The sequence below is a fragment of the Dendrobates tinctorius genome, unplaced genomic scaffold (genome assembly GCF_039654945.1).
Source record: "Dendrobates tinctorius isolate UK_male_01 unplaced genomic scaffold, ASM3965494v1 ptg000127l, whole genome shotgun sequence".
Lineage (NCBI taxonomy): Eukaryota > Metazoa > Chordata > Amphibia > Anura > Dendrobatidae > Dendrobates > Dendrobates tinctorius.
In genome coordinates this window covers 11,008,707-11,035,931 of record NW_027361795.1, presented here as the reverse complement: position 1 = coordinate 11,035,931, position 27,225 = coordinate 11,008,707, and the positions used below count along the sequence as shown (strand labels likewise).

Genomic DNA, 27,225 nt, shown 5'->3' with positions numbered 1-27,225 from the left:
ACAGCCCGCTATAGTATATGTTGTTGAAAAAATCTGGATCTTCAACATCACGTACCTGCTCTCAGTATCAATTAGTGTGTCTAATATGGTGTGTGGGAGGGATTTATGGAGTGATATAGACACACCTCGGGATCGTGAGTCCGGGTTGGCGCTATGGAACCAAGTCGTATAGTGGCGATCAGGGACATGTCCAGTCTTAAAATGGGTCTCCTGTAGGATCAATACATTTACTCTTTTCTTGTGCATACCATATAAAATTTGCGACCGCTTCTGTGGTATATTAAAGCCCCTAACGTTCAAGGAGCCCAGTGTAATCTTTTGTGTGGCAGTCTTACCAGGCATTGTATTTGTAGTCCGGAATCGAGAAAATCAGGCTTCGTTCCAAAGGATGGATCGGTCTCGGAGTCCGGTGCCCGCTGTGGAGAAGGAAAGAAACTAGTAGGTTGAGGGGAGTGTAAACAAAGAGAATAAACAGAGGATTAGAGAAAAAGCAGAAAATAGAGGTGAAATTAACGATGCGAGTGTGGTTAGACACACTCCCACAGATATCGTGGAACCTAGAGGAGGTAAGTATTAGTTGCTGTGCGCCTCAGTGGCAAAACAGCACCTCCGGGGGGGAAGTGTATGACAAGAAGAGAAATGGAGAAGCCGTCTCCTCCGGTCCCCAACCTCGTGATGATATAGCAACCACATACCCCTAATGCAGGGAATTGAACATGCAAAGATTATATATAATCTTAGCTAATAAACACATGAGTCATTAACATATCGCTTATTGTAAATTAGCGTCAGTGCTATCAAAGCTGGTAATGTTAAAGATGTCCCCACCTTTAAATCTGAAGTGACGTAAGCTTCCATGAATCATGCCTTCTTTTAAAATAGAACACAACAAAGTGGAAATCTATTGAGACACCTGGAAGTGGTTAGGGTGGAAACCCAACTGTCTAAAAGTATGTGGATGTGGGGGGGGGGAAAGGGAAGGGAGGGGAGGGGGAGAAAGGAAGGAATGAGGAGAAAAAGAGGAATCAACTGTTGGTAAAACTGATTTAAGCTTCAGTTCTGCATCGCTAGTAGAAATGATCCACAATCCCCGTCCCCCACCCATCCAGACAATAACCCATCCCATATCAAAAAACTGAATAGTCAATCATCCGCTCTCTCTCTCCTGGATGAACGTGCCCATGTCCATTGAGCCGTCTTCCGGGTCGACGCTGCCGTTGAGGAGCCTGCCCCCTGCGAGGGTCATCCATTCTGTAAAATGATGGCAGGCGTGGCCAATCAGAGATGTCCACCTCAGATATATCCAGGACAGCCGAGAATGCTGGGATTCCACTAGGATGGCTCAAACGATGTACTCTACCCCTCTTCTGAACCCGGAGGCAGAACGGAAACCCCCAGGTATAGAGAAGGTCGTTCTGCCGCAACTCATCCAAGAGGGGACGAAGAGCTCTGCGCCTCTGCAAAGTCCATCTGGACAGATCTGGTAGAAGCTGTATGTGGGTGTCCAAGTGTTTTATGGGTCTAGCTCTCCTGGCTGCCCCCATGACCGCATCTTTAAGTTGGTATTTATGGACCCGGCATATCACATTCCTCGGTGGGTCCTGTTCACTAGGATGCGGGCCCAGAGCCCTATGAGCACGGTCTAGCTCCAGTGGAGTATCTTGGGGCCTATCTAATACCGAGTTGAAGATGCCTCACAAAGTGGTATTTAACTCCTGGGTGGGTATAGATTCGGGTAATCCCCATATTCGTTGTTTCTGCGTCCCCTATTTTCGGAATCATCCAGCATCTCTGCTAGGGTCTGTAGCTGTCTAGCTTGAGCAGCCATGGCCGCCTCCTGAGCCTCCATTCTTTCGTTCAGGGAAGTCAGAATCTGATCATGGGATTCAACTTTCTCTCCGCATTGTTGAATGTTGTCCTTAAGTATGGAAAGTTCAGTTTTATAAGAAGATTCCAGGCAAACAATATATTGTTCCATGTCTTGTTTTGTCGGTATGCCTTTTATTTTATTATATAATAAAGTGAAATCGGCTCCCATGGGTGCTGCAGATTGTCCCATAAAGGTAGGGGCAGAAGGTCCGCATTGTGGTGTTAAGGATGCGGCTAGTTTGTGGGTAGGTGGAGGAGCTAGGACAGGTGGCAGTTCTGCCTGATGGGCAGATATTATGGTGTGATTTGACTGCCCTCTCATTGTAGGGTCTGCTCCCTGCACCGTAACACCACCCATGATGATAAGGTTGGCGTCAGGGGGAGTAATATTGCCTCTCTGGGTGCATGGCGCAGGGAGCACCGGGGAACTCTTTTCAGGGCCTGCACATGTCACGCCGGTGCGATGCTGCATCGGCTTGTCTGCGGGGTCTCCCCGTGAAGGACGGGCCTCCAGGGGCTCAGCGGTTTTGTTGTGGGGAGAATGCCCCGTCTCCTGTGGAGCCTCCAAGATTGCCCCGTCAGATCGCGAAGGGGTCTCTTTGCAGTCCTCCCTCGTCTGACTGCTCCCCCACCTCCTGTACCTTGCTCCCCGCTGACGGCGGAGCCTGCTGTCCTTTGCACGCTGCATCCATCATGGCGTCTGCGGCCGCCTTCTTCCCCGCTCCTGTGAAGTAGCGGGAGATGTTATGAGGAGCCTTGTCGGATGCCGCGGGGCCGGTGGATACGCTCCCTCTGCTTCTGGTGGTCATCGGGGTAGAAGGCATCTGGAGAGGTCACTGATCAGGTTGGTTAACGGTGTAGGAGCGGGAGCTCTCTAGAACACGTCCTCACTCCTCGCCGGCCATGCCACGCCCCGCGTTCTAGAGTTATGACCTCATAAACTGACACTGGTTAGAGTTGAAAAAAATTGGCCCGGTCACGAAGGCAAAAACAGGCTCTGGCGCGAAAGGGTTAAATAAGATTTGGTTCAGGTGATAACCTAATCAGAAGCACATTAAGTAGAATGAGGTGTACTCAGGTTGGAATTCAACTGACACGGGAATGGCTGTCAGACATGTAGAGAAGGTAATTTTTATAAAACTGTGCAGTGGTCTCTTAATTTTTGCCAGAGCTGTATATTTCACTTTTTATTAAACTACGGTATATTATTTGAGTAACCCATCTATTCTCTAATGATTTTTGTAGGACCCTCTTCAAACAGAGCAATCTGTGCAGGAAGTGAAACAGCAAACAAGCGTAAATCTTGGGAAAAGAGCCCTTTCAGAGAAGAAAGATTTTGATTTCAATGTGGATCAAAGAAAAGTCGAATTCTTTGCTGAAAAGAGACTATGCAGCAGCCAAGATAGAGATGATTGCTTCTTGGAGAAGACTGTTCAGATCCCTTTATTGGTATATATCTCTGAATGCAAGTCACTCATTTTGAAATTAGGCCAGAATCTTTTTAAGGGAATGCGCACACAACTACTTTTTCAGCCAAATTCCTCTTGAAAAATTGGTAAAAAAACGCTGGCAAAACTGCCAGCAAAGCCACTTCAGAACCACCCCCCCCCCTTTTTTTTTTTTTTAAAGTGACTCAAATCTCAGTAGCACTACCACTGTCTTTAGGACATCTTGTGCACATACCCAGGAGGGTTTTGATTGTTTGAGCAATTTGTAGTATAACCCCTTGTAGTGCATAAAGTGCAGTTGTCATGCTTTTTAAACAGTTAAAGGGATCCTACCACGTCTCAAAACACTATTACCCTACAGATATGTGGATAATCAGTAGGTTACAAGCTGACTGGCTGCTGTACTTAAAGCCTGGCAGCCTCAGGCTTTTACTCACAAACTGCCGGCTCAGCAGTACATCAGAGGTTACAGCCACCGCTCACTATATACTGAATAGTGATGGAAACCACACCGCTCTCACTAAATGCCCGAGGCTGCCAGGAGGAATGAAGTTAATTTGCTCCCAGAAGCCGAGCTTTCAGTGCAGCAACTATGGAATGCTATTAACTTGCAGATTACCGGTATATCTGCAGGTTATTAGCGGTTTGCAATCTGCCTTTTAACCCCTTCATAACTTTGGACGAACATGTACGTCCTTTGTTGTGAAGGGTTTAAAGGGAAAAAGCGCCAGCCAAGAGCTTGTCATTCTTCCCGCCCATTGGCGAACTATCACATGATCGCGGGGTTGTCATAACAGCTGTGGGTCTGATGAATTTGTGCCTGTCATTATGATCCGCCTGTGAAAGCCAGCCCATGGCTGGGGTACATAGATCGTGATTTCTGCTGATACACTGCTATGCTTATTACAAGCGATTGGATGATCGAAGCTTCAAGTCTCCTAATAACATATTTGATATCGCTGTGTTCAGAAATATTCGATCTATTTAAAATATTAAATAAAGTAATTTAACTTTATCGGTGAGCGGCTTAACAAGAAAAAAAATCAAACCGCCAGAATAACGTTTTGTTGCCTGCTGTATCATTGCAATAATATGCAGCGAGGCAATTAAAACATCGTATCTACCAGAAAATGGTATCGATAAAACGTCCACTTGGGGCGCAAAAAATAAGCCGTAATACAGCCCCATGTGCCAAAAATTGGGGTCATAAAAGGTTAATTTCACTGGCTGTGCTGCCTCACTCCATATTTGTTAACTGTTGTTGACTTGTTAGATCTAGTCCTTAGAGATTTCACAGATGTAATCATTGTTCTGTCAGCTTTTAACATCCTATGGCCTCTTTCAGACAGTGGTAACGCCTTGAGGGTGCAGTAACACTGGTTGATTATTGTGAATGAGCGTCTGTAAGAGCACTCATTTCCCGATGATCAGCCACTGTAAACAGGCTGTTAATCACCTGGGTAAAATTATTTTTAAGCTTGCTTAAAAAATCATTGTTTTCCGCAGCACTTTAACCTGGGAAATGACAGTCTATGCGCAACGAACAATTGTATTAGCTATTTTGTTCTGTGGCATTGGAAGTGTGGTTGGTTGTCTAAACTGGCTATTAAATGACCACCGCTCGCCTTGTATGTTACGAGTTGGCGGTCTATTCACTGCTGGCTTCGGCAGAGGAGAACCCACACTAAAGCTTCACTGTTTGGATACTACATTTGACAGAGTGATTGAAATGATCTGCTAAACCTATGCTCCAGATTTGAATGTGTTCCACAATACTGACATTAATAGTTTAATTTTACAGGGTGATTTAGGTGATATGCCATCAGAGGCTGTGGACACTACGGTATCTGCTAGCACTAGTGAACATGAGAACACAGAATCGGTCGTGAATTGTGAACTGCCTGATGCTGCTCAAGAAGTTCGTACTGCTTTTATTTTGGCAAGAAAAGAACAGATTGAATTGGTGAGTTCCCTGTTAGCTTTATTTCCCGACAGAATTTCAATAATACTATACTCGTGAGATTGCTGACCATAAACATATTCTGTGCTCTTGAGGCTCGAAATGCTAAAACTTACTGTAATGTCTTATAAAACTAACCAGAAGATGTGACAAGGGATACTAATACTTCTGCAAATGGTTGTCCCACAAACTTGTATATCTGTTTTTAGTCAATTGAAATCATTAAAAAATGATCCTGTGTGATATACTACAACTTGTATTTAGAGTTGTTCGAATTTTTCAATATTTGGTTTGGACTACGATTGCCGGCGAATATTGCAAAAACAATATTCACCGGCAATCGTAGTCCGAACCGAATATTGAAAAATTACTACAATTGCCAGGGAATATTGTTTTTGCAATATTCGCCGAACGCCATTGGAGTCAGTGGGAGTAGAAATTAGCAAATTGGTATGGAAACGATCGTGAAACATAAGTTCACCACAAATGGGGAACAGATATGGCACGAATATGGCAAATTCAGATTTGGAGATAGTTTCCGAACATATTTGCTCGTCTCTAATTCTGTTGTTTAAAGAGGACCTACTACCAGGGGCGTTCATAGAAATCATAGCGCAATCATAGCAGAAGTCTTAGTTGCCCCCCTCCTCAAAAAACATTATAGTTTGGTTATATGTAATAGTTTGTTGGCTCTCATTTTCATTACCCCTCATCCTGCAAAGTATGATACCCCCCACAGTGACCCCAACATAGTATGATGGCCCCGACACAGCCCTGCATATAGTTTAATAATCCCTTACATCCCTGCAACAGCATTATGGCTCCTACACAATCATCTACACAATGTGTTAGCCCCAAAACAACCCTTCACATTGCATAATGGCTTCACACAGTATAATGGGGCCCACTAGCTCTCCAAACAGTCTAATGGCTGCCACATAGCCCTCCAAACAGTATAATTGCGCAAACATAGCTCCCCAAACAGTACAATGGATCCCACATAGCCTACCAAACAGTATAATTGCCCCCACATAGTCTTGCAAACTGTATAATGGCCCCCATATATCCGTGTAAACTGTATAATGGCTCCACACATCCTGCAAACTGTATAATGGGCCCCATACAGCCCTGCTCACTGTATAATTGATCCCACATAGCCTTTCAAATACAAGATGCCGATACAGTTGAAATTGCGATGCCAGGCGTGGGGGAGCAGAGCCGGCACTGGGCCTCCCCCCGGACTCTCGTGTCCCTTAGGAGCCGCGGAGTCTGCTGCTATTAGTGGTACGCCACTGTCTACTATTCGTGAGGTGAAAGTGACAATAGATTAAACTAATAAAACAATTATACTGTGCACTAAACAATATAAAAATCATGCTTATAGTTACTTTGAAAATGTGTTTTATTCAATATGCAAGTGAAGGGGCTTCGGCGCAACATTGGCTCAAGTGTTCAGTGCACAGTTATGCCCCCTCAGTTTGCAATATAATCCATTCCAACTGATTCTGACTGACAGCGCTCGCACAGCGGCTCTACTCGTACACACTAATTCTGAAAGGCCCAAAAACATGCGCACAGTAAAGAGCAGGCATCAGTGCTTCCTGCTAGCCGCTGCCACATGCTGCAGTGTGGCAAGCAAGTGGCTTCAGAGATGAGGAGAGGATCAGTAACCTGCTCCTGACATTGACCTATTTTGTGATGTAGTGAAGGCAGGATGAGCATGAACTGAAGCCTGCTTATTTTCATATTGAAATACTGAATACAACAAGTTTTCAAAGTAAATATAACAATGAAATATTTACTGCAAGTATGAGTTTTGAAGAGGCCCAAGTTCCTTCATAACTGGTTAATTAGTTTACATTTGCATTTTGGGGGTGAGACAGACTACCTTTAACCCCGTAACGATCGCCGATGCGCCTTTTAACGGCGGCAGTTAAGGGTACTCATTCCTCAGCACCGCTTTTTAACGACGCTGAGAAATAAGGTTATAGCGTCCCCTGCATCGGAAAATCTCTGGGAGTAGCTGAGACCCCGGAGAACATGATTCGTGTTGGTTTTTACCATCTCCAGTGTTGCGATCGCCGTTATTCACCGATTAACAGCGCCCATCGAGATCTGCCGGCCAGCACCCGGCAACAATAGATTTCTCCTATTGGTTCGTTTTGATCACTGTGATGGGGTCTATCACAGTGATCAAAGTAAAAAAAAAATAGTAAATCAAACCCCACCTTATCACCTCCTCAGTTAGGTGAAAATAATAAAATTAAAAAACATGATGTATTTTTTTCCGTTGGGGTTATAGCTAGAGTTGGGGTTAGGGTGATGATGGTATTGGGGTTAGGTTTGTGGTTACGTTATGGTTAGTGTTGGGATTAGGGTAAGCAGTATGTTGGGGTTAGGGTTTGGAGTTAGCATTGGTGGGTTTCCACTGTTTAGGTATATCAGGGAGTCCCGCCATTGATTCCAGCCAATTTTGCGTTTAAAAAGTAAAATGGGATTCTCTCCCTTCTGAGTCCTTTCCCAAACAGTGGCTTTCCCCCACATAGAGTATCGGCGTACTCGAGAAATTGCCCAACAGATTTTGTGTTCCATTTTCTCTTGTTACCGTTGTGAAAATTAAAAAAAAAAAAAATTGGTTTCAAAATAATATTTTTGGGAAAAAGTAAAATGTTCATTTTTTTTCCTTCCACTTAGTTCTCTTGAAGCACCTGAAGGGTTAATAAACTTCTTGAATGTGGTTTTGCACACCTTGAAGGGTGCAGTTTTTTAGAATAGTGTCACTTTGGGGTATTTTGTATTTTCTGTCATATTGACCCCCCCCCAAACTCACTTCAAATATGAGGTGATCCCTAAAAAAATGTAAATTTTGTTGGATAAATGAGAAATCGCTGGTCAACTTTTAACCCTTATAATGTCCGAACAAAAAATATTGTTTCCAAAATTGTGCTGATGTAAATTTGACATGTGGAAAATGTTACTTATTAACTATTTTGTGTGATATGACTGTCTGATTTAAGGGCACAAAAGCTAAAAGATTGAAAACTGCAAAATTTTCAAAATTTTTGCCAAATTTCAGGTTTTTTTTCACAAATACAATTCATATCAAAGACATTTTACCACTAACATGAAGTACAATATGTCACGAAAAAACAGTCTCAGAATCACCGGGATCCATGGAAGCGTTCCAGAGTTATTACCTCATAAAGGGACAGTGGTCAGAATTTTAAACATTGGCTTGGTCATTGAGTACAAAATTGGCTCTGTCACTAATAAGGCTCTTCACAAGTGCATATCATTCAGCAAAATGTGAGTATTCCCCTCAGTATTACCAGGATGCCTATTTTACTTTTTATTTAGCAGAGTAAGCTCAAAATAGGAGATATTGGGGATACAAACTTTTCATATACTACATAGAACTGTTTTTTATACAAAACATATATAACAAGACTTTAGCAAAGTGTATTTCTTCAGCCCGAGGAAGGGTCTTAACCTAAAATGTTTCTAAAGTTAAATACTGTTGTGGTCAGCTAGGTGCCACCTTCAATGTTAATTACACCATGTAAAATAGTATTTAATGAAACTGTTTGAATTGCTATAGATTTATCAGAACAGAAAACAATCATAGGATTAATAGCACCTTTTTTGTACAGAATCATTTCATAGAAAATCATTTACTACAGTTGAATACTGTCTTTAGTGTAGTTGTAACATCATTTCAACATGGCAATGGTTTAGGGTCAGTCCTATTACTGATCACTTCACATAGATCTCACGTTCTGTTATCTATTGTAGAGAGGATAAAAATATTGGCACAAATAGGGCCTTAAAGGAAATCTGTCACCATGCTTTTCCTACCCCAAATGAGAGCAGCATAATGTAGGCAAAGAGACCCTGAATCCAACAATATCTCACTTAGTTTACTGGGTACATTCGTTCTGACAGAGTTTTTAGATTTACATAGTAACATAGTAATTAAGGTTGAAGGGAGACTTTAAGTCCATCTAGTTCAACCCATATCCTTTCCTAACTTGCCCTAACATGTTGATCCAGAGGAAGGCAAAAAAAAAACATGTGGCAAACAGTAAGCTTCACATTGGGGAAAAAAATTCCTTCCCGACTCCACATACGAGTTTTTAGATTTAGCATGAAGCAGAGCTGTTAAAGCTGACTCCTCCCACACCAGGCACTCTATATACAATGGCTATAGACAATGAGGTGCTTATCACAAAAGGGGGCTGTGTTTTAGCACCAGGAGCTTATCATTGCTGGACAATCATTAGGAACAACAATTAGGTAGTTCCTGTGAATGAAGCCAGACTAAGAAGTTCCGCTACTATTCTCAAAAAGAATTTGATAGTAGTGGATAAGGTTAAAATAAAAAACTATCAATCCACCTGCAACACAATCTCTATGACGCTTTCATAAGATTAATCCCTTACAAATATGAGCACAAAATTAGAAAAACTATATGGACTAATAATTATAATAAGGAAATCCTATTTACTGCTAGTCCTGGCCGTCTTGAGATCACAAAAAAGGACACATCATAATGCATGTAGCACTTTAGATAGAGTGCAATATCCGCTACATTACTAGTATAATCTAATCTGTACACAATTTGCTATATACATATATATATATGCGGATTTCCCCTGCAGTTTCCGCCTGCAGATTTCTATAATGGAGCAGGTGGAGAGCTGCAGCAGAGCCGCACAGGAGAAGCGATATGCTGCTTCTTTTATTCTGCACCAGATCTGCGCAGAAAAATCTGCAGCATGTGCACAGCCTTTTTTGTTTTACATAGCCTTAAATGGTACTGTGCATCACGTGCTGTTCTGTTGCTTTTCTGCTGCGGTTCTGCAGGGCCAAATCTGCTGCGGAACTGCACGGAGTCTGCACTGTGTGCACAGGGCCTTACATCTTATGGTCAGGTTATTGGACATTCCTAATGTACTTTTCTCCAATATGTTGAATTCTTTCCTTATAATCTTTATGCATGTTGTATACTGATCAATATGTGGCTAGTTTATATGTTTGATCTGCTTTTATAGCACATGTTTTTAAGTCTCTCACATATGTTTATAATTACCCTGATGGGAGTGGGATGTATATAAGGTTCCATGTTTGGAAAGCAGATTAGATTCTGGATCGTGAAGAAGGCGGGTTCTACCGCTGAAACGCGTAGTCCTATCTGCACGACTTTCCTGCGTTATTGCTGTTTTGAACTGCTTGGACCATTGCATTTTAATGGATTTATGAATAAAAAGAAAAATTTTTTTTAACAGCATCCTGGATTGCTCACGTTATTGCTGGACTTTGCTTTGTCGTTGTTCACATGTGTGTGTGTGTGTATATGTATGTATGTATGTGTATATATATATATATATATATATATATATATATATATATATAGAGATTAGTACTATCCACATGTTTGCTGAGAGATATGTTAATTCACTTGTATATTATTAGGGGATTTTTTAGAGAGAGCTGAACCCCTTTCTCCCATTAGACGTACTATCCCGTCCATGTGACCTGGGGGGAAATATGATCGCAGTGTACCGGGGGATTAGGGAATCATCGTGCAGGGAGGGGGCTCCCTGAGACCCCCGGAGCTCCTTCCCTGCAGGTCCCCGGATCCAAGATGGCCGCGGGGGCCTGCAGGGAGGCGGCTTCCTCAGTGCCTGCAGCGAGCAGGCACGAGGAAGCCTGCAGCAGCGCCAGTCAGATTGCTAATCTGACAGAGTGCTGTCCAAACTGTCAGATCAGCGATCTAACACATTAGTGATGTCACCCCCTGGGATAAAGTTAAAAAAAAAAAAAAAAGTGTAGAAATAATTAATAAAACAAATTGCTAAATAAAAAAAAAAATTCCCTAATTCATTTTTTGGAATTAAAAAACAAACAAAAGTACACATAATTAGTATTGCCGCGTCCGTAACGACCCGCCCTGTAAAACTTTCCTACTAGTTAACCCCTTTAGTGAACCCCTTAAAAAATGAAAAAGCAAAAAACAATGCTTTATCATCATACCGCCTAACAAAAAGTGCAATAACGCGTGATCAAATTACCATGGTACCGCTGAAAACGTCATCTTGTCCCGCAAAAAACGAGCCGCCACACAGCATCAGCGAAAAAATAAAGTTTTAGCTTGCAGAATAAAGCTATGCAAAAATAATTTTTTTATATAAAATTGTTTTCATTGCATAAAAGCGCCAAAACATAAAAAAATGACAAATGAGGTATCACGGTAATCATACTAACCCGAAGAATAAAACTGATTTATCAGTTTTACCACACGCGGAACGGTGTAAACGCACCCCCCAAAAGAAATTCATGAATTGCTGGTTTTTGTTCATTCTGCGTCCCAAAAATCGGAATGAAAAGCGATCAAAAAATGTCACATGCCTGAAAATGGTACCAATAAAAACGTCAACTTGTCCTGCAAAAAATAAGACCCCACATGACCCGTTGGGTCAAAATATGGAAAAATTATATCTCTCAAAATGTGGTGGTGCAAAAACTATTTTTACAATAAAAAGCGTCTTTTAGCGTGTGACAGCTGCCAAACATAAAAACCCACTAAAAATAGTAAATCAAGCCCCCCTTTATCACCCCCTTAGTTAGAGAGAAATAATAAAATTTAAAAAAAAAAATGTATTCATTTCCATTTTCCCATTAGGGTTAGGGCTGAGATTAGTGTTATGGGTGTGTTGGGGTTAGGGTTGGAGTTAGAATTGGAGGGTTTCCACTGTTTAACCCCTTCATGACCCAGCCTATTTTGACCTTAATGACCTGGCCATTTTTTGCAATTCTGACCAGTGTCCCTTTATGAGGTAATAACTCTGGAACGCTTCAACGCATCCTAGCGATTCTGAGATTGTTTTTACGTGACATATTGGGCTTCATGTTAGTGGTAAATTTAGGTTGATAATTTTTGCGTTTATTTGTGAAAAAATCAGAAATTTGGTGAAAATTTTGCAATTTTCAAATTTTGAATTTTTATTGTTAAACTAGAGAGTTATGTGACCCAAAATAGTTACTAAATAACATTTCCCACATGTCTACTTTACATCAGCACAATTTTGGAAGCAAAATATTTTTTTGTTAGGAAGTTATAAGGGTTAAAAGTTGACCAGTGATTTCACATTTTCACAACAGAATTTGCAAAACCATTTTTTTTAGGGACCACCTCACATTTGAAGCCACTTTGTGGGGTCTATATGGCAGAAAATACCCAAAAGTGACACCATTCTAAAAACTGAACCCCTCAAGCTACTCAAAACCACATTCAAGAAGATTATTAACCCTTCAGGTGTTTCACAGCAGCTAAAGCAATGTGGAAGGAACAAATGGACATTTTAATTTTTCCAGCACAAATTTTCTTTCAGCATCAATTCTTTCATTTTCACATGGGCAACAGGATAAAATGGATCCTAAAATTTGTTGGGCAATTTCCCCTGAGTACACCGATACCTCATATGTGGTCATAAACCACTGTTTGGGTGCATGGCAGGGCTCAGAAGGGAAGGAGCGCCATTTGACTTTTTGAATGGAAAATATGCTGGAATATTTAGCGCTTGCCATGTCGTGTTTGGAGAGCCCCTGTGCGCCTAAACACTGGAGCTCCCCCACAAGTGACCCCATTTTGGAAACTAGACCCCCAAGGAACTTATCTAGATGCATAGTGACCACTTTGAACCCCCAGGTAGTTCTCAAATTGATCCGTAAAAAAAAAAAAGTACTTTTTTTTTCACAAAAATTAACTTTTAGCCTCACTTTTTTCATTTTCACATGGGCAACAGGATAAAATGGATCCTAAAATTTGTTGGGCAATTTCTCCTGAGTACACCGATACCTCATATGTGGTCATAAGCCACTGTTTGGGTGCACGGCAGGGCCTGGAAGGGAAGGAGCGCCATTTGACTTTTTGAATGGAAAATTAGCTCCAATCGTTATCGGACACCATGTCGCGTTTGGAGAGCCCCTGTGTGCCTAAACATTGGAGCTCCCCCACAAGTGATACCATTTTGGAAACTAGACCCCTTAAGGAACTTATCTAGATGTGTAGTGAGCACTTTGAACCCCCAAGTGCTTCACAAAAGTTTATAACATAAAGCAGTGAAAATAAAAAATCATTTTTTTCCTCAAAAATGATTTTTTAGCACGCTATTTTTTATTTTCACAAGGGTAACAGGAGAAATTGGACCACAAAAGTTGTTGTCCAGATTGTCCTGAGTACACTGGTACCCCATATGTGGGGGGGGGCACTGTTTGGGTGCACGGCAGGGCGCAGAAGGGAATGAGCGCCATTTGCCTTTTTGAAATGAAAATTAGCTCCAATCGTTAGCCGACACCATGTCGTGTTTGGAGAGCCCTTGTGTGCCTAAACTTTGGAGCTCCCCCACAAATGACCCCATTTTGGAAACTAGACCCCCTAAGGAACTTATCTAGATGCATAGTGAGCACTTTGAACCCCCAGGTGATTCACAGAAGTTTATAATGCAGAGCAGTGAAAAGAAAAAATTTTTTTTCCAAAAAAAAATTTTTTTAGTTGGCAATTTTTTATTTTCACAAGGGTACTAGGATAAATTGGACCCCAAAAGTTGTTGTCCAGTTTGTCCTGAGTACGCTGGTACCCCATATGTGGGGGGGAACCACTGTTTGGGCACACGTTTGGGCTCAGCAGGGAAGTAGTGACATTTTGAAATGCTGACTTTGATGGAATGGTCTGCGGGCGTCATGTTACATTTGCTGAGCCCCTGTGTGCCTAAACAGTAGAAACCCCCCACAAGTGACCCCATTTTGGAAACTAGACCCCCCAAGGAACTTATCTAGATGTGTGGTGAGCACCTTGAACCCCCAAGTGCTTCACAGAAGTTTATAACGCAGAGCCGTGAAAATAGAAAATCATTTTTTTTCCCTCAAAAAAAATGATTTTTGGCACGCAATTTTTTTTTTACAAGGGTAACAGGATAAATTGGACCCCAAAAGTTGTTGTCCAGTTTGTCCTGAGTACGCTGATACCCCATATGTGGGGGATGACCACTGTATGGGCACACGTCAGGGCTCGAAAGGGAAGTAGTGACGTTTTGGTATGCAGACTTTGATGGAATGGTCTGCGGGCATCATGTTACATTTGCAGAGCCCTTGATGTACCTAAACTGTGGAAACCCCCCACAAGTGACCCCATTTTGGAAACTAGACTCCATAAGGAACTTGCCTAGATGTGTGGTGAGCACCTTGAACCCCGAAGTGCTTCACAGAAGATTGTAACGCAGAGCCATGAAAATAAAAAATCTTTTTTTTCCTCAAAAAATGAATTTTTAGCTCGCAATTTTTTATTTTCACAAGGGTAACAGGAGAAATTGGACCCCAAAAGTTGTTGTCCAGTTTGTCCTGAGTACGCTGATACCCCATATGTGGGGAGGGACCACTGTTTGGGCACACGTCGGGGCTCGGAAGGGAAGTAGTGACGTTTTGAAATACCGACTAGATCAAATGGTCTGCGGGCATCATGTTACGTTTGCAGAGCCTCTGATGTACCTAAACAGTGGAAACCCCCCACAAGTGACCCCATTTTGGAAACTAGACCACCCAAGGAATTTATCTAGATGTGTGGTGAGTAGCACTTTGAACCCCCAAGTGCTTCACAGAAGTTTATAACGCAGAACCGTGAAAATAAAAAATCTTTTTTTTCCTCAAAAAATGATTTTTTTATCCCGCAATTTTTTATTTTCACAATGGTAACAGGAGAAATTGGACCCCAAAAGTTGTTGTCCAGTTTGTCCTGAGTACGCTGGTACCCAATATGTGGGGAGGGACCATTGTTTGGGCACACGTCAGGGCTCGGAATGGAAGTAGTGACGTTTTGAAATGCAGACTTTGATGGAATAGTCTGCGGTCGTCATTACGTTTGCAGAGCCCCTGATGTGCCTAAACAGTGGAAACCCCCCACAAGTGACCCCATTTTGGAAACTAGACCTTCCAAGGAACTTATGGAGATGTATGGTGAGCACTTTCAACCCCCAAGTGCTTCACAGAAGTTTATAATGCAGAGACGTGAAAATGAAAAAAACATTTTTTTTCCACAAAAATAATTTTTTAGCCCCCAATTTTTTTATTTTCCCAAGGGTAATAGGAGAAATTAGTCCCCAAAAGTTGTTGTGCAATTTTTCCTGAGTACGCTGATACCCCATAAGTGGGGGTAAACCACTCTTTGGGCACACGTCGGGGCTTGGAAGAGGGATCACCGCTTGACTTTTTGAACGCAAAATTGGCTGGAATCAATGGTTGCACCATGTCGCGTTTGGAGACCCCCTGATGTGTCTAAACAGTGGAAACCCCACAATTTTAACTTCAACCCTAACCCCAACACATCCCTAACCACAGTCCTAACCCCAACACATCCCTGACCCCAATCCCAACCCTATCCATATCCCTAACCCCAACAAACCCCTAACCCCAACACTAACCATAACACTAACCACAAGCCTAACCCTAATTCCAACCTTAACCCTAATTCCAACCCTAATTCCAACCCTAACCCTAATTCCAACCCTAACCCTAATTCCAACCCTAACCCTAATTCCAACCCTAACCCTCTTTCCAACCCTAACCCTCTTTCCAACCCTAACCCTCTTTCCAACCCTAACCCTCTTTCCAACCCTAACCCTCTTTCCAACCCTAACCCTCTTTCCAACCCTAACCCTCTTTCCAACCCTAACCCTCTTTCCAACCCTAACCCTCTTTCCAACCCTAACCCTCTTTCCAACCCTAACCCTAACCCTCTTTCCAACCCTAACCCTAACGCTAATGGAAAAAAAAAAATATATATTTTCTTTATTTTATTAGTTATGCCTACCTATGGGGGTGATAATCGGGGGGTTCATTTACTTTTTATTCCATTTTGATCACTGTGAGAGTGATCAAAATGAAATAATGGAATCTGCAGCCGGCAGATTCGGGCGGGCGCACTGCGCATGCGCCCGCCATTTTCTAAGATGGCGGCGCCCATGAACCGGACCCGCCGGACACCGGGAGCGACGGGGGGACTTAGAAGGTGCCGGGGGCGGTGAGAGTGGGTGAGGGGGTTATCGGAAGCTGGCGGGGAGCGGAGGGAATGGGAGGGGGGCAGATGATGACAGCGGCGGCAGATCGCCACTGTCATTCAGTTGCGGGGGGGCGATCGCCGGTGGGGGGGGTCGAATCGGTGTCTCCAGCCATGTCCGATGCTACTGCAGCATCGGCCATGGCTGGATTGTAGTATTTCATCAATTTTCATTGATGAAATATTACTATCGCTCTGATTGGCTGTTTCACTTTTAACAGCCAATCAGAGCGATCGTAGCCACGTGGGGGCGAAGCCACGCCCCCTATGGTGAATTACAAAGCCCCATGTATCTGCGGGTCAGGTGACCTTTCATTGACCCCGGTCACCCGACCCACAGGGGGGCTTTGAATTCATGACACAGTGTATGCGTCATAGGTCGGATTGGCACCGACTTTCATGACGCATACGCTGTGTCACAGGTCGGGAACCGGTTAAGCACATCAGGTGCTCTCCAAACGCAACATGGCGTCTGATCTCAATTCCAGACAATTCTGCGTTGAAAAAGTCATACGGTGCTCCTTCCCTTCCAAGCTCTGCCATGCGCCCAAACAGTGGTTTACCCCCACATATGGGGTATCACCCTACTCAGGACAAATTGCACAGCAGCTTTTGGGGTCCAATTTGTCCTGTTACCCTTAGGAAAATAACGAATTGGGGGCAAAAATATCATTTTTTTTTATTTTTGTGGCTCTACGTTATAAACTTCTGTGAAGCACTTGGCGGTTCAAAGTGCTCACCACACATCTAGATAAGTTCCTTGGGGGATCTAGTTTCTAAAATGGGGTCACTTGTGGGGGGTTTCAACAATTTAGTCACATCAGAGGCTCTCCAAACGCGACATGACACCCGCAGACCTTTCCATCAAAGTCTGCATTCCAAAGCGTCACTACTTCCCTTCCAAGCCCCGACGTGTGCCCATACTGTAGTTTTCTCCCACATATGGGGTATCAGCGTACTCAGGACAAATTGGACAACAACTTTTGGGGTCCAATTTCTCCTGTTACCCTTGGGAAAATAGAAAAAATTGGGATGTTTGTTTCCACATGTTTGTGGAAAAAATATAATTTTTTTATTTTCACGCCCGGTCGTTACAAACTTCTGTGAAGCCCTTGGGGGCTCAAAGTGCTCACCACACAGCTAAATTCCTTGGGGGGGGGTCTAGTTTCCAAAGTGGTGTCATTTGTGGGGGGTTTCCACTGTTGTGGAACATCATGAGCTTTCTAAGCGCGACATGGCGTCCGATCTCAATTCCAGCCAAAAAAGTCAAATGGCGCTGCTTCCCTTCTGAGTTCTGCCATGCACCCAAATAGTCGTTTACCCCCACATGAGATATCGGCGTACTCAGGACAAATTGCACAATAACTGTTGGTGTCCTGTTACCCTTGGGAAAATAAAAATTGGGGGTGAAAAGATCATTTTTGTGGAAAAAATGATTTTTTTAATTGTACGGATGTACGTTATAAACTTCTGTGAAGCCCTTGGGGGTTTAAAGTTCTCACCACATATCTAGATAAGTTCCTTGGGGGGTCTAGTTTCCAAAATGGGGTCACTTTTTGGGGGGTTTCCACTGTTTAGGCACATCAAGGCCTCTCCAAACGTGACATGGCGTCTGATCTGAATTCCAGCCAATTTTGCGTTGAAAAAGTCAAACGGCGCTCCTTCCCTTCTGAGCTCTTCCATGCGCCAAAACAGTGGTTCCCCCCATATATCAGGTATCAGTGTACTCAGGACACATTGCACAATAACTTTTAGGGTACAATTTCTCTTGTTACCCTTGGTAAAATAAAAAAAATTGGACCTGAAATTTTTTTGTGAAAAAAAAGTTAAATGTTCATTTTTTTTTTTAAACATTCAAAAAAATCCTGTGATGCACCTGAAGGGTTAATAAACTTCTTGAATGTGGTTTTGAGCACCTTGAGGCGTGCATTTTTTAGAATGGTGTCACTTTTGGGTATTTTCTATCATATAGACCCCTCAAAGTGACTTCAAATGTGATGTGGCCCTAAAAATAAAGTGGTGTTGTAAAAATGAGAAATCGCTGGTCAAATTTTGACCCTTATAACTTCCTAACAAAAAAAATTTTGTTTCCCAAACTGTGTTGATGTAAAGTAAACATGTGGGAAATGTTACTTAAATATTTTGTGTGCCATATTTCTGATTTAAGGGCATAAAAAAAATCAAAGCTGGAAAATTGCAAAATTTTCAAAATTTTCGCCAAATTTCCTTTTTTTTTTCCCCACAAATAAACGCAAGTTATATGAATGAAATTTTACCTCTAACATGAAGTAGAATCATAGAATCGTAGAGTTGGAAGGGACCTCCTGGGCCATCTGGTCCAACCCCCTGCTCAAAGCAGGATTCTCTAAATCATCCCAGTCAGATGTCTGTCCAGCCTCTGTTTGAAGACTTCCATTGAAGGAGAACTCACCACTTCTCGTGGCAGCCTGTTCCACTCATTGATCACTCTAACTGTCAAAAAGTTTTTTCTAATATCTAATCTGTGTCTCCTCCCATTCAGTTTCATCCCATTGCTTCTAGTCTTTCCTTGTGCAAATGAGAATAAAGTTGATCCTTCTACAATGTGACAGCCCTTTAGATATTTGTAGACAGCTATTAAGTCTCCTCTCAGTCTTCTCTTTTGCAAACTAAACATTCCCAAATCCTGCAACCTTTCCTCATAAGACAGGGTTTGCAGACCGGTCACCATTCTGGTTGCTCTTTTCTGAACTTGCTCCAGTTTGTTGATGTCTTTTTTAAAATGTGGTGCCCAAAACTGGACACAATATTCCAGATGAGGTCTGACCAAAGAGGAGTAGAGGGAAATAATGACTTCACATGATCTAGACTGTATGCTTCTGTTAATACATCCTAGAATTGCATTTGCCTTTTTTGCTGCTGCATCACACTGTTGACTCATATTCAGTCTGTGATCTATTAGTATACCCAAGTCTTTTTCACATGTGCTGTCACTCAGCCCTATTCCTCCCATTCTATATATGCTTTTTTCATTTTTATTGCCCAGATGTAGTACTTTGCATTTCTCCCTGTTAAAAACCATTCTGTTAGTTGCTGCCCACTTCTCCAGTTTATTTAAATCTTTTTGAATCCTCTCTCTCTCTTCTCTAGTATTAGCTATCCCTCCTAGCTTTGTGTCATCAGCAAATTTAATCAGTTTACCCTCAATTCCTTCATCTAAATCGTTGATAAAGATGTTGAACAATACAGGGCCCAGGACAGAGCCCTGTGGTACCCCACTTGAGACATTCTTCCAACTGGATGTGCAGCCATTTACGACCACTCTTTGGGTCCGATCACTAAGCCAGTTATGAATCCACCTAACAGTTGCCTTGTCCATTCCATACTTAGTCATTTTTTCAATAAGGATTGTATGAGAGACTTTGTCAAATGCTTTGCTGAAGTCAAGATATACTATATCTACAGCATTTCCTTGATCCACCCAATCAGTGATACCGTCATAGAAGGAAATTAAGTTAGTCTGACATGACTTATTAGTTACAAACCCATGCTGACTCTGTTTAATCACTTCATTCTTATCCAGGTATTGACATACATGTTGTTTAATAATTTGTTCAAAGATCTTTCCTGGTATAGAAGTCAGACTCACCGGCCTATAGTTGCCTGGGTCCACCTTCTTCCCCTTTTTGAAGATAGGAACAACATTTGCTCTTCTCCAGTCTTCTGGCACTTCTCCTGTTCTCCAAGAATTTTCAAAGATTATGGAGAGAGGTTCAAAAATGTCTTCTGCTATCTCCTTCAGTACTCTGGGGTGTAATTCATCTGGACCTGGAGACTTGAATTCATTTAGGTTAGCTAAGTGTTTCCTCACTATCTTTCTGTTTATAGATATCCTGGATTCTTCTATTCCCTTAATAGGACAGTGAATAACAGTTGATGTTGCATTTCCTTTCTGAGAGAAAACAGATGCAAAATAGGAATTTAAAAGTTCAGCCTTCTCAACATCCTGTCTTACCATTTCATAATTTTCATCCTGTAAAAATCCTATAGCATCTTTGACTTTTCTTTTACTTTTGACATATCCCCAATATGTACAATAAGTACAATATGACACACACAAAAAACCACGCACCATTATAGTAAATCAATAATCATTATATAATGATAACACATATTGGTGCAAAAAATAGGACTATATATGGAGCTAATCGTATACAAAACTGATACATAGAGAAGAAACTCCGATCAAAAAAGCCCACTTTTTTATAAAAGTCAAAAATTTATTATTTCATCAAAAAAGAACACAAACATGGGAGAGACATAAAATGCAAATGTGCATAGACAAACAAAGTACCAAAAGGGTACAGATTTATACAGGGCATCAAAGAATACTAAACACATCAAAATCCATATAGATAGTAAGGATCCATTAAATATATATATATCGCTATATAGACTGAGCTTGTGCAATGCGCTGGCCCATATAAAGATAAGTGTGTGTATATATAATAATCATAGGACCGCCACAGCACAGCTGATACCTATATAATAATGGTGATGCCCTGAGACCTGCACCCACCTCAGCGCGCGTTTCGGCTTAGCCTTCGTCAGGGGGCGTGAACAAGTGAAGAAAGACAAGAATTTTAAACGAACAGACAACCAATGAACGCACTGAACCATATCGCTAATATAATTCCAGAGGTGACGCACCACCCACATAGTAAAAGCCAGGCGCATAGACGGCGAGACCGGAAACCAACGTCATCCCCGTCATACAGGGCGAAGGTACACAAGGAACGCCCACACTGCTGCACATAGGTATAAGCATATAGACGCCGAAACCGGAAGTGGCATCAACCCGGGCCAGGATCCACCAAACCCATCATCCACCGTGGTTTGGGAACACTGCTCCGTCGCCTAGCTACCGGCAACTGACATCATTACCATCATGCATAGCGTAAATTCTCAGTGACGCAGGTCCGTCCCGTCATCCACCGCGTTACTACATCTCATTCTACTCGTACATATTAGATTGTATCTGACAATAATGGACAAGTATTCACACACGTCATATGTCACATTATAAGGGCATTATCCGCCCATAATTAAGTCCCGCGCAATCATACTGCAAATAAACATTTAAGCAGAAAATTCATATATAACTTGGCCCCACATGTATATATACCACCAGGTCATAATTTAAACGCATGCAAAGTCGCACACACCAATCTGAACTGTGGCCCAGAGGTCAAAAGACCCCAAGTGACACTGGACAGGAAATGGAGGAGAGGCTGACATGCGTAGATGGACCACGGATATAAAAAGAGCTATACCCCTATCAAAGGATGAATGAATCAAAATCAATATAATGTACAAAAATATGGTTAACACCAAACATAGCATACATATATCCGCCACCGTACAATAGATATAAATGTATATGAAGAACACTTCAAGTTTTTCAATAATGCTGGAACTCCAGCGGGTTGAAGACGTCACAATCGACAAATTGATGTAATTTTGTTCCAATAGCATAGTAAGAGCAGGAAAAAGGCAGCGTCAGTTACCCAAAGTCCATATGTATAAGCGTGATCATTGAAGCCTTAAAAAATAAAAACAAAAATGATTAAAATATTTAAAACCATACACAATTGCAAAGAGATGGTACAACACCAAGAAATATTGCCAGAGGGCAGACATATACGCATAATAGATCAATGGATCACAAGAAGTACAATATGTCACGAGAAAACAATGTCCGGATCACCGGGATCCATGGAAGCGTTCCAGAGTTATTACCTCATAAAGGGACAGTGGTCAGAAGTGTAAAAATTGGACCGGTCATGAACGTGCAAACCACCCTTGGTGGTAAAAGGGTTATATATATATATATATATATATATATATATATATATATATATATATATATATATATATATATATATATATATAATATATCTCCAATTGGAATTGTCAGTGAAACTGTTTGGAAAACCAAGTATCATTTCTTTTATACTTCACAAATACTTGCTACCTTGTGTTGGTATATCACATAAAATCCATATAAAACACATTTTAGTTTGAAAGTGTAATTTGAAAAAATTCACAGGTTATGAATACTTTTTCATGGCACTGTTGGTGCCAAAATGACGCCTATAAGAAAAAGTGAAACGTAATAGTGGAGGCTCTATAATATTGTGGGGCTGCTTTGTTGCCTCTGGGACTCGATATCTTCGTAGAAAATGTGCGTCCAAGTGAAAGAACTTGATTTGAAGATTTGAGCCAAACAAAATTGGTCCTAGAGCAGAATAATGGCCTGAAGTACCAATGAATAGTTTTAATGAGTTGTCCACTATTGGATAGCGCTATTTAATGTGCCAAATAAAAAGAACAGCCCACTTATTTTCCTCCTAGCCCAGCATTGATAGGCTACAGAGCTCATGTGACATAATTTTTTTTTTTGCAAAGTTCTTTCACATTTAGCATTCCAGCCCCTCCTCCAGGCATTAGCTTGGTTGTTGTGCCGACGTCCATACTCCATTGACTTGTGTAATAGCTATGATAAGACTAGATGTATCTGTAAAGTTACTATGTATCGCCAGAAGTGTAACCTTACTCTAAAATAAAATTTAGATTGCCATTTTATTAGCAAACCAAATTTGAAAATATATAGATTAAAGGGATGTTTGATTACACAAGTCTAAAAAATTTTTTTGTGATGCAAAGGTTTTTTGAATGGATTTAGAATGTCTTGATGGTGCTGTATTAAAAAATCCCATTTACATTTGACGAAGTGGTTCTAGTTTTGTTTGAGATAATTCATCCATTAAAATAATGCATTCCCCCAATGCGTCTTGTGTGTGATAACACATGCAATAGCTTTTGGTCTTTTGACTTTTAACTGTGACTTAGGTAATGAAATATCCAATATAATTTTGTATTTCAATTTGTAGGCTTCCAATGTAAAAGTGACTCTTTGAAGCCGGAATTCTACTGTAATTAAATATCTCATAAACTAGATCCAAGCTGTCAAAACCAAAGTCATATTCTTAATCAGCACCATAAGCGTAATCTAAAACTGTTCAGACATCGTTGGCACGAAAATCCCTGTATATCAGTGTCATTACTGCATAGGAGAGAATCTGACAAATATCTGTGTAAAAGGCATTAGGAAGTCTACTGAAGATATATAACTGCTCCTTAGGTCAGTTTCACTTGTGCATTCTTGATTTGGGAGACATTGCCTAACTGCAAAGTGTCCTGACCTGAGCTAACTGTGCAGAGGTCAGCCCGGCTCTTCCAGTGCCAGAATGGCTTGTGCCTCACAAATGTATGTACCGTAACCTGGCTTTAGGGAGCGGAGCGAGCATGGAGCAACTGTGATTGTGTGCATGAGAATACTGACTCGTGAATGAGTTTGGAAGAGTACTATCACAGTCCTACTGAAACAATTGCGGTTCAAAGAGTGATCTTCTTTGTTGGGTATGAGTACAGAGTAAGTGTCTTACAATGACTGTTTCTAAAGATTATTAATTAAGCGATCACAAAGCGTCTGAAATGTAGACCAAGTTTCCATTTCTCAAACCCTTTTGTTTGCACATATATGTATTGTGAACATCTGCACACAGCTGTGTGTTGCTTTTTCAACCCTATTTTATTTTCTTACCAGGCTTTTGCTCAAGACTGCAAGACTTTTGCCTTTGTTGCCAGCACGTTGCTGAAAAAAGACCCATCTATTGAGGCAGCTGTTACAAGTGCCCTGCACTCAAGTTTACAGGAGATGGCTGGACTCTGTGTGCAAGAACTCAATAACTTCATAGACCAATATGACTCAAGAATGTGAAGATCAAGTATTATGGTTGATGTTTTAGAGAAATTATCTTGTCCGTTTCCAAAGTCTACAAGCAATTATGGTTTTTCATTTTTCCTTTTGCTACCTTTTTTTTTTTTTTCAAAAAATTATGCAACACACTAAAAAAAGGTTAAATAATGTAGAAAATAATAATTAAGGTGTTAAATACTAGAGGTCTGTATGGCACATTTCAGAAAGCAGTTTAAGAAAAATATAATTGCATAGTTGTATTTCTTGTTTTTAGAGATAATGCAGCGTAATTTCCGTTAATTCATTGATGCACAATGACTGTTGTGGATGGTATCCAAGAAGTATCGTTACTCCTTGCGAAGATTGACATGCTAAGCATACCGACATAAGGAGACTTAAAGCCACAATGCTCCTCTGGGAAATATGCAAATTGTCTGAAGAGACAATTTGTTGTGGCTGAAGCATATATCAATGACTACCAGATGTGTTCATTTCTTTTTTTTTCCTTTTCTTGTGCACCGGACTGATTATTGTTCATATAACATTACAGCAAAGTGCTAAGTTTTTGGTGTTGTTTTTGCCTACATGTGAAAACAAGCCTGAATGAGTATTGCATCCTTCTATGCAGAGTACAGAAAACAATTACAGTAATTAAACAAAAGTAAAGTAAGTCCACAGAGTTTTCACCTTTAAATACCTTCACAAATATGGCAACTACTGTGATCAATATTTCCTTGAAAATACAGTCATACCCTGTATTCATATAGCTTCTCCTCCAGACTGGCACGGCCGTGACCAGGAGTCTCCAATATTTCCGTTCCCATTGAGATGCTAGGTTTATAGTACTTGGTAGATCAAAAAAGGGTGTCTTGTATTATCTTCCAGCTCCATTTTCTGTTGTCACATGCAAGAGTGTTCTGTAGTGATCGGCCCTCTTTTCTCTGCCTGTTGTTTCCTTGAAAGTACAACCCCAATTCCAATAAAGTTGGGACATTGTGTAAAATGTAAAGCAAAGAAGAATTATAATGATTTGGAAATCTTGTAGCCATATTATCTGCAGAAAAGAACATAGAACACATACAGTAGTGTTCACAAATAATAGCAGAGTGTTCAAAAATGAACATTGGGCTGTTCTAAAAAAAAATAGTATCTGCATTTGTCGTTACAAACTCACAATATGTTCTATTTTTTGAGGATTTAGTAATCCTGTGACTCGATAACCTAATATTTAGTTGAAAAACAGTGATTAATCTGATTAATCTTATTAAACTGCTATTATTTTGAACACTACTGTATTAGATGTTGAAAGTTAGACATTTCATTTGATAAAATAGCTCATTTAGGAATAAATGGCAGAAATACATCTCAATGATGTTCGGACAGGGTGAAAAGTAAGTTGATTTAATGAAAAATAGCTGAAGCTTCAATTTTGAACTAAGGGCTTGTGCAGACGTCTGTGAAACTCAATTTGAGCATGGATCACAATTTATAGATTATAGGTCTCCCAATCAGAGTTCCGGCAGCCTCATAATGAATCTGAAAGTAGTGGAACAACTTCAAAAAATGTTCCTCAACGTAAAAATGGCAAATACCTTTAATATCCTACCATCTACAGTATATGTTATCAAAAAATTCTGAGATTCTGGAGAAATCCATGTGCACAAGGGATGAAGATGGCCGTTTGCTGTGTAATCCACAAATGCAAGTTACAGCTCTCTCATGCAAGAAGAAGCCATATATGGCCACAATCCAGAAACACTGTGTTTTTTTTTCTGGGCCAAAGCTCGTTTAAAATGAACGGAGCCAAAATGGAAAACTGTTCTGTGGTCTCTGTGAGCAGATGAAGTGAAATTTGCAATTCTTTCTTTAAACCACAGAGGCCGTGTCTTGTGAACTTAATGAGGGACCATCCCGCTTGATGTCAGTCAACAATGCAAAAAACTGTATCTTTGATAATATGAGGCTACTTTAGTCGCCTGTGGCATAGGTAGCTTACACTTCTTGAAAAGCACTATTGATTCTGACCCGTATGTAGAGGTTTTAGAACAGCATATGATTCCATCCTGACATCTGTGTCAGGGAAGGCTTTGCATATTTCAGCAAGACAATGCTAAACCACATACTGCATCCATTGCAATAGCATGGCTTCTCAGAAGAAGAGTTTGTGTGAACATTTGGCCCATTTTGGGCAGCACGATGGCTTAGTGGTTAACACTAGCTGTGCAGCACTGGGATCCTGAGTTCAAATCCCGCCAAGGACAACATCTGCAAGGAGTTTGTATGTTCTGCTCGTGTTTGCGTGGGTTTCCTCCAGGTGCTTCAGTTTCCTCCCACACTCCAAAGACATACTGATAGAGAATATACACTCACTGGCCACTTTATTAGGTACACCTGTCCAACTGTGTGTTAAGACTTAATTTCTAATCAGCCAATCACATGGCGGCAACTCAGTGCATTTAGGCATGTAGACATGGTCAAGACAATCTCCTGCAGTTCAAACCGAGCATCAGTATGGGGAAGAAAGGTGATTTGAGTGCCTTTGAACGTGGCATGATTGTTGGTGCCAGAAGGGCTGGTCTGAGAATTTCATAAACTGCTGATCAACTGGGATTTTCACGCACAACCATCTCTAGGGTTTACAGAGAATGGTCCGAAAAAGAAAAAAAATCCAGTGAGCGGCAGTTCTGTGGCCGGAAATGCCATGTTGATGCCAGAGGTCAGAGGAGAATGGGCAGACTGGTTCGAGCTGATAGAAAGGCAACAGTGACTCAAATTGCCACCCGTTACAACCAAGGTAGGCAGAAGAGCATCTCTGAACGCACAGTGCGTCGAACTTTGAGGCAGATGGGCTACAGCAGCAGAAGACCACACTGGGTACCACTCCTCTCAGCTAAGAACAGGAAACTGAGGCTACAATTTGCACAAGCTCATCGAAATTGGACAGTAGAAGATTGGAAAAACGTTGCCTGGTCTGATGAGTCTCGATTTCTGCTGCGACATTGGGATGGTAGGGTCAGAATTTGGCGTAAACAACATG

At 41.3% G+C, this 27,225-nt stretch overlaps 1 protein-coding gene across 4 annotated transcripts in view; it reads left to right on the top strand.

Annotated features, from left to right (window-relative positions):
* Nucleotides 1-24,858, top strand: part of LOC141047417 (uncharacterized) — a 143,343-nt gene extending 118,485 nt beyond the window's left edge. For all 4 annotated transcript variants that reach the window (XM_073542498.1, XM_073542500.1, XM_073542499.1 and 1 more), the window contains 3 exons: nt 3,115-3,318; nt 5,119-5,280; nt 24,036-24,858. In XM_073542498.1, the coding sequence (XP_073398599.1) occupies nt 3,115-3,318; nt 5,119-5,280; nt 24,036-24,209 (540 nt within the window). In that variant the 3' untranslated portion in view covers nt 24,210-24,858. The remainder of the gene's footprint in view (nt 1-3,114; nt 3,319-5,118; nt 5,281-24,035) is intronic.
* The last annotated feature ends 2,367 nt before the right edge of the window (nt 24,859-27,225 follow it).